We start from the raw sequence: 7482 nt of genomic DNA, 5'->3' as shown, positions 1-7482 counted from the left end.
GCGGGCGGGCGGGGCTCAGGCCTGGACTCAGGCGCTGTCTCCTCCCCTCCCGCAGAAGCGCAAGAGCATGACCAAGCTGCGGGGCCCGAACCCCAAGTCCAGCCGCACAGCCCTGCAGTCCAAGTCGGTAAGGAGCCCCTCCAGCCCGGGGTGTGGCGGGGCGTCTGTGCCTGCGTGAGGACGACACCTCCCTGCCCCCCAGGAGTCAGAAGAGGATGAGGACGAGGACGAGGAGGACGAGGACGAGGAGGAGGACGAGGAGGAGGACGAGAACGGCGACTCCTCCGAGGATGGCGGGGACTCCTCGGAGTCCAGCAGTGACGACGACAGCGAGGACGGGGACGAGGTGGGTGGTGGGCGCGGTGCGGGGGGCGTCCCCAGGAAGGCCGCTGCTGACCGCAGGCCCTCTCGTCCCCAGAACGAGGAGGACGATGACGACGAGGACGACGACGAGGACGACGACGAGGACGAGGACAACGAGTCTGAGGGCAGCAGCTCCAGCTCCTCGTCCTCGGGGGACTCCTCGGACTCGGACTCCAACTGAGGGCCGGCCTGGGCGCCCGCGAGCCCGCGCCCCCAGCTGCCCTCCCGTCTTGCTGTGTCCGGTCCCCTGCCCCCGGCCTCCCCCACTTCCTTTCTTTCTTTTTCTTTTTTAAACAAAACATGGTGGGGGTAGGGGGCTGGAGGGGCCCGGGCCAGGACTCTGCAGCCCGGGGCCGAGGCCCAGGTTCCCTAGGGACAGCCACCACCAGACTGAGCCAGCAGGGGACACCGGCCACCACCCGCCCTGCACTTGCGATTTGGGCCTGGACAATGGACCGGGTGGGCTGGGGGTCCCAGGACTGGAGCCTCCGTACCTGCAGCCCCTGGAGGCGGAGGGCCAGGCTGGGAGGAGCTGTCCTTCTGGAGGGGCTGCTGCCCACGGCGCTGGAACTGGAGGCGGGGAGCGGGGGAGGAGGGCAGCCAGGCACTGCTGCTGCCCTCACCTGCCCCTGTGGGAGGTGGGCACCACCCAGGCCCACCCGGGGAGGGGCAGAAGTGTTTTTTATATATGTGTATATATTTTTTTTTTAAGCTCTGAGCTGTCAACGAGACGTTTCCTACCGATCCCGGCTGCCGTCTCTGTTGTCATTTCTGGGAGAGGGAGGGCTTAGGGGGTAGGACGGGGACTTTTTTAACCGGCCCTGGTGTGTGTGCGAGAGTGCGTGCGTGTGTGTCCTGTACATAGCGTGGGTGCACCTGTGGCTGCGCGTGCACCGGTCTGCCCTGGGGCCCCGCGGTGGCGCTGCGAGCGGAAGGGTTGGTGACAGCCGGGACATGGGCCCTGGGGGACCAATGGGCTACAGCTGCCCTTCCTGCGCCCTCCTCTGCTGGTTGCTGCCTCTGAAGCCACTCAAGTGCGTCCTGCAGCCGGATTCCTCGCCAGCGTCACACGCAGCAGCTCCTGCAGGCCCTTGCCAGCCAGCAGCAAGGTGGAAAGGGGGAGCATGGAGTGAGCCGAAGCCGCTCCCTGCGCCTCGCGGGGCTGCAGGGTGTTCCAGTCTTGGTGCCGCACACTCCTGCCTGGCCCCTTTCCCTGGCTGCCCTTTCCTTTGATTTCTCAGGTCTGTGCCCCTCTTCCCTACCCCAGCCCCACAGCAGGGGGTGCCTGCTGCTGGCCCCCGACCCTGGCTGGCAGCCCCATGCCCTTGGTACCCGGATTCCTCAACCTTTCATAAGCCAAGCCGCAGCCTCCTGGGTTGTTTTTTTTTTTTTTAAATCAGGCCCATCTACTTAAGGGAGACTGCATTCCCCTCAGCCCCTTCTGAATGGAAGCCTGAAGTGGGGGTGGGGATCAAACAGTGGGGCCAGGCTCTGGTTCGGGGAGGGGACAAGGACAGACCCCCATGCCCACTCCCTCCCGCTGTCCAGGTCCTGGGATTAGACACAGGGTTTATAGTTTCGTTTCCCAGGAGCCCCTAGAGGAACCCTATTCCTGTTTGAGTGCCCCTGCACTATTATGTTTTAGTGGAATATGTTTTCATTTGAAGCAACTTTGAACAGGATACTTTTTTCCTGTTTTAAAAACTTAGAAGTTCTTACAGTGCGGGCAGGGTTGCGGGCACAGGGACTGGTGCTGTAAGAGGCCGTGCTGAGTGCATTTTGGCACTGGGTTGGGCCGGCTGGGGTGGGAGGACCCCCACCCCTTTTTTTCTAATATTTAAGGCGTGTTTTATAGGTTTCAACAACAGCCACCTTGAATTTGTACCGTGGGAGGCGGGAGGGAGAGGCCTGGTGTCTGCCTAAGCTGACGGCCGACTGTGGATGTTTTGTTTTCCCCTTTTTTGTACAATAAAGTGAAAAATGAAGATTTGACTGCCGTCTGGTCCCTGACTAGAGGAAGGTGGATGGCAGGGGTGACCAGCAGGTTTGACACAGAAGGACCGTGCTGGGTGGGGTGGTGCATGCTGGGAGTCAGGAGGCTGAGGCAGGATCAAAAACTGACAGCTATGGATGTATGTTTATTACTATGTGTTTCCTACAACAACCATTGAGAATAGTTAATGATTATTCAATAGGTCACTCATGTATAGCTCTATTTATTTTCTTTAGAAGCCACTTTGAAGATACCAAAGTATAGTACAACAACTATTGATAATCTCCTACCTCTTTTGTCTGTAACTCACTATTATTTGTCTATTTGTTTTCCCAAGAAACGATCTTGTAGATAACAATATGTAAAACAATAACCATTGATAATTTCCTAAAAAAAAAAAGTCAAAGTAGATGCCATTACAAAATCAGAAACTATTCTGCTGCATTAAAAAAAAGTTAATTAAAAAAAGAAAAAAAAAACCTGAAAGCTAACCTGGGCAATGTGGAGAGACCCTGTCTCAGAATAAAGGCTGCAGTGTGGCACACTGCCCTGGGCTCCAGGGCTCACCTGGGCACAAAGCACCTGTGGTGGCCAGGGCCTATCGGGACCATCCCAAGGCAGGCCTGTTTAGGTGCACAGGACCCCAAGCCACCCGGCGCACAGGCGCAGCTGTGCTCCTGCCTGGACAGCACAGTCCCTGCAGCAGGGCGGACACCGTGCACCTAGCTCTCCCTTCCCACCTGGCCTCGGCTGGCTCTGGGTGCAGCAAGGGCTGAGACCCGGCTCTGCACACAGGCCCCAACGCACAGCCCCCGCAACTCCTGGTCAGACCTGCCACTCACTCCGTTCTGACACAGCCACCCGCACACCCAGGAGACGTTGTCCTGCCCTCGGGTCCACCCTGTTGGTGTCAGCCTCCTCTTTTAATGGGGGGTGGTCTGCACTGAGCTACACCCCCAGTCTTCCCACTTGTTTTCTGAGGCAGCTCTATGTATCCAGGCTGGCCTTGTGGCAATCCTCCTGCCTCAGCCTCCGTCGGTGCTGGGATTGCAGGAGTGTGCCACCCAATCCATCCTAGGCGTGCACATGCACACAGAGCCTCCACTTGTTACCACGTGCAAGCACTCCAAGAGGTGTCCACTAGACCACCTGCAGTGGTATGACTGCCCCCTCCAGAGCCCGTGTGGAAATGTTACCTCCAGGGGCTCAGCACTGGACTGCAGGAACCTGGAACTACAGCTGGGATCAGAGCAACAAATTAGCACAGCACCATGCCAGTGGGCCCTGAAGCAATGGATGTGCTCGGCAATTTCGTCCCTGGCCTGGGGAGCTCACCCAGATCTTGCTGTACCCCTGGCCTTCCCAGCCTCGAGAACCAAAACTGTAGGCCAAAGACACTTTAAAGATGGAGCAAGACATTTCAGCACATGCCTGTAATCCCAGCACTGAGGAGGCTGAGGCAGGAGGATCACTCGCTGAGTTTGAGGCCAGCCTGGCGTGTGGTGCTCTGTCAGAGGAGTGGGCAGCAGCTCCAGACGGTGCTGTCCCAGAGCGTGTAGGCCTCAGACAGCCTCACCCTCTACCTCCTGGACATCCTGCACTCCAGCCGCTGTGAGGTCACCAGCCTAGCGCCATGGCTCAACCTCTGCTTCTGTCGTCCTCCTGCCCCCCCTCTAGCCCAACTCCTCACTGCACACCCTGCTCCAAGCCCCCCGGAAACCCGCCAGCCTTCCCGCGGCCGCTATCCTTAGGCAGCCGAGACCTCCCGAAACCACCCTCCTGCTCTCCTTCCCCTAGGCAGTTCCACATACTGGCTGAGGCTTTTTCTTTTCTTTTTCTTTTTTTAGATTTTTGAGACAGGTCTTGATATGTAGCCCAGGCTGCCCTTGAACTCATGGTGATCCTCCTGCCTTGGCCTCCCCAGTGCTGGGATGACAGGCTTGTGCCACCACACCCACCATGAAATCTTAAAAACACATCTGAACCCAGACATGGCAAGCACCGCGGTCACAGCTGCTCAGGAGGCTGAGGCAGAATGATTGCTTGAGCCCAGGAGGTTCAAACCAGTTTGGACAATACAGCAACACCCCATCTCAAAAAACCCTGCAAGACACAGACACAAAAAGCCGATTACTTCTTCACTTGAAATGTCCTGTGTTTTTCCTCAGCCTCACAAGGCCTGGCCCCTGTTTGTCTGTTGCCTCCCCTCCCTAACCACAGGGGTCCAGCACCACAGGACCTCCTGCCCACTGTCTGCCCAGAGCACGGCTCCTTCCCAGGCTCCACACTGCCTGGCCTTCCCCATCACCTCCTCCCTCTCACCCCCTGTGGTGTGCTTCCTTCTTCTCTGTGTCTCGAGAAGATGCTCCACCTGCTTGCAGCACAGCCTGGCGCTGAAGGGGCAAGCACGGAGTGGGTGGCTCAGGGCGACCTCGGGCCAGGGCCTGCTGCCCCTCAGCCCCAACTCCAGCCACACTGGCCTTCCACAGCCCAGACCCTGAGCTGCCTTTGGGCCAGGTGCTGCCTCTACCAGGGACACACCTCTCTTCTGCTCAGCACTGGGCTCTGCTTACAAGGCCACTTCCCAACCACAGGTCCCCAGCAGCCTGGATGCCGTCCCCTCCACACCAGGCTTTGCTGGGCTGCTACTGCCACAAAGACAGATCTGTTTCTCTTGCTTGTTGCTGTGACCCCAGGGCCTCCCCTTGCACCAGCACTAGCTTGGTCCTCAGCATCTGTCAGCTGTGGTGTTGTGGACACCCTAGGGCGGCCCAGGCCAAGGGCCGAACAAAAGGTCCAGGCCGCTGGGAAGACATTGGCGTGAGGACAGCCTGGCGGGCTCCCTGGGCGTCACGCTGCGGGGACTTACTGCACCCCCCTCGTGTCCTCATCCCTGGGTGGGGCGTTAAGGGCACGTTCGGCACATGGGCAGTGCAGCTGGGAGAGTCCCTGAAAGGAGGCAGGAGGGAAGAGGCCATGCTGCACCCTCACGCGCCAGCCCGCCTCTGCCCACAGCCACGCCTGCCAAATCGTAGTCCCCAGCGGCCACCTCAGGCCAGCACACTGGGCTGGTCACCCTTTCGCCCACCCTCATCATCCACAGAGCTCCCCACGTTTGCCAGCTTCCTGCCCCTGTGAGGACACGTTTGACATTAGCAAGGTAAAGGGAAGGTGGATACGGTGTGGGGCCGGCGCAGAGGTTTCATCCCACGGTTGGCTGGCTCCAAGGCGAGGCAGGAAGGTCAGGGCGGAAGGGTGTGGTGGAGGGAAGCCGCTCACCTCCTGGCAGCCAGGAAACAAAGAGATCAAGAGCCCAAGAGGAAGGGGCCGGGGGCAGACCACCCGCAGGGCACAGTCCCACGACCCACCGCCCGCACGAGGGAGGCTGCAGGGCCTCCCAGTGACACCTTCCAGTGACAGCCTCAACCAGGTCAGAGCCCACCCCCACCCGAGGCCGTCCTGGCTGTACACGTTTGCTGAGCCCCCATCTCCGTCACCCTCTGCACCTCAACCAATACAAAAACTCACTGTGTCCCCTTCAGTCCCCCTCAGTCCCCAGGCAAAAGGGCCACCACTAAACGTGCGAGCCAAGTCCAGCAACGCCTGTTGAGCGCCGGGCCCAGGCCCTCAGGCCCCGGCACGTGTTCAGGCGGGCTGAGGCGGCTGGCCTGGAGCCCATTCCCAGCTCCCACCAGCTTCTGAGGCCGATGCTTCAGGCCTCTGAGTGCCTCTCCCTTGTATTCGTATTTTATTCTCTGTAGTCCCGGGAATTGGACCCAGGGCCTTCACACTGAGCTCCAGCCCTAGCCCTTTTTACAAAGTCACTAAACCGTCCAGGTTGGGCTGCAATTCGTGATCCTCCTGGCTCAGCCTCCAGAAATGAGCGCTGGAGGACGGCTGTGGGCCACCACACCAGCTTGTCTTGTTTCTAATCTCACTATCCTCCAGCTGTCTTCCTGTGGGTCCTCCTGCTGCAGGAGAGCCTGGGCTCCTTGAGGAAGCACCGCCATCCCATTCCACCTCCGAACCCGGCCCCTGGAGTGCGCTGAGTAATGGGAAGGGGGCTGGGGATGTAGCTCAGTGGCACAAGCGCAAAGTCCTGAGTTTGATTCCAAATACCAAAAAAGAAAAAAAAAAGAGTAACGGGAACGGTGTTTTTGGTTTGGTTTGTTTTTTTTAGACAGGGTCTCCCTTATGAAGCCCAGGCTAACCTTAAACTCATAGTGATCCTCCTGCCTCAGACTCCCAAGTGCTGAGATTTACAGGTGTGAACCACCACACCAAGTCTAACAGGTAAGGTTTATCAGGTGCCTGCACCAATCGGAAAGGCTCACCCTTAGGGAGTTGTCTGTTTTGTCTGAGACAGGGTCTCGCTATGCAGTTCAGGCTGGCCTTGAGCTCACTTTGTAGCCCAGGTTGGCCTCGAACTCGCAATGATCCTCCTGCCTCAGCCTCCTGGATGCTGGGATTACAGGCGTGCGCCACACACGCGGCTTAGGGGTTGTTATCTTCAGACTAACGCTTGAAACTGTCCTTGCGCCACTGACAACTGAGGACTGAGGCACAAGGGGCTTATTCACGGAGTTCACCGACTTAGATTGAAAACTGCCTCCTGGTCTTTTCTTTCTCTTTTTGACACAGGGTCCTGCTACACGGTCCAAGCTGGCCTCAAACCTCAAAGGCAGCCGCCCTCCTGCCTCAGTGTGCTGGGATTACAGGCGTGCGCCACCACGCCCGGTCTCCTTAACTAAAGAAAACCGCCTCCATCGATGTCTGCTGCGGGCTGAGAGCCGACGACGGTCTCACAGGCCGAGGGTACAGGGCTGTCGCACAGCGCGGCGCCGTCCGGGCGTCATCGGGCCGTGCGGGCCTCTCCCCGGCAGGGACCCGCGCGCGCACGTGCTCCGAGGGCGGCGGCGGGAGCGGCTCCGGAGGTGCGGCCGGCGTGGGACGGAAGCAGGAAGGGCGAGCAGGTGTGGTCGGGGGTCCGGGGCGCGGGCCTGAAGCCGGGGAGGGGGCGGCAGGCCGGGCCCAGGCTTGGCGCTCGCCCGGGACGCACACGGCCGGGGACCGGGGAGCAGGGAGCGGGAGCGGCGGAGGAGGTACACCGGGGGAGGGGCGGCGCG

At 59.6% G+C, this 7482-nt stretch overlaps 1 protein-coding gene across 1 annotated transcript in view; it reads left to right on the top strand.

Moving 5' to 3' along the window:
- The window catches only part of Ubtf (upstream binding transcription factor, RNA polymerase I), a gene marked incomplete at its 5' end in the record, with an annotated part of 8645 nt that extends 8003 nt beyond the window's left edge, over positions 1–642 (top strand). Inside the window, 3 exon segments of the mRNA XM_013519369.1 lie at positions 56–127; positions 203–346; positions 419–642. Of these exon segments, the coding sequence (XP_013374823.1) occupies positions 56–127; positions 203–346; positions 419–544 (342 nt within the window).
- Positions 643–7482: the final 6840 nt, after the last annotated feature.

This window comes from Chinchilla lanigera, unplaced genomic scaffold, assembly GCF_000276665.1.
Source record: "Chinchilla lanigera isolate Chin_1 unplaced genomic scaffold, ChiLan1.0 scaffold00050, whole genome shotgun sequence".
NCBI classification, from domain to species: Eukaryota; Metazoa; Chordata; class Mammalia; order Rodentia; family Chinchillidae; genus Chinchilla; species Chinchilla lanigera.
The sequence above is the reverse complement of the archived record's forward strand: the minus strand, read 5'-3'. Positions and strand labels throughout refer to the sequence as shown.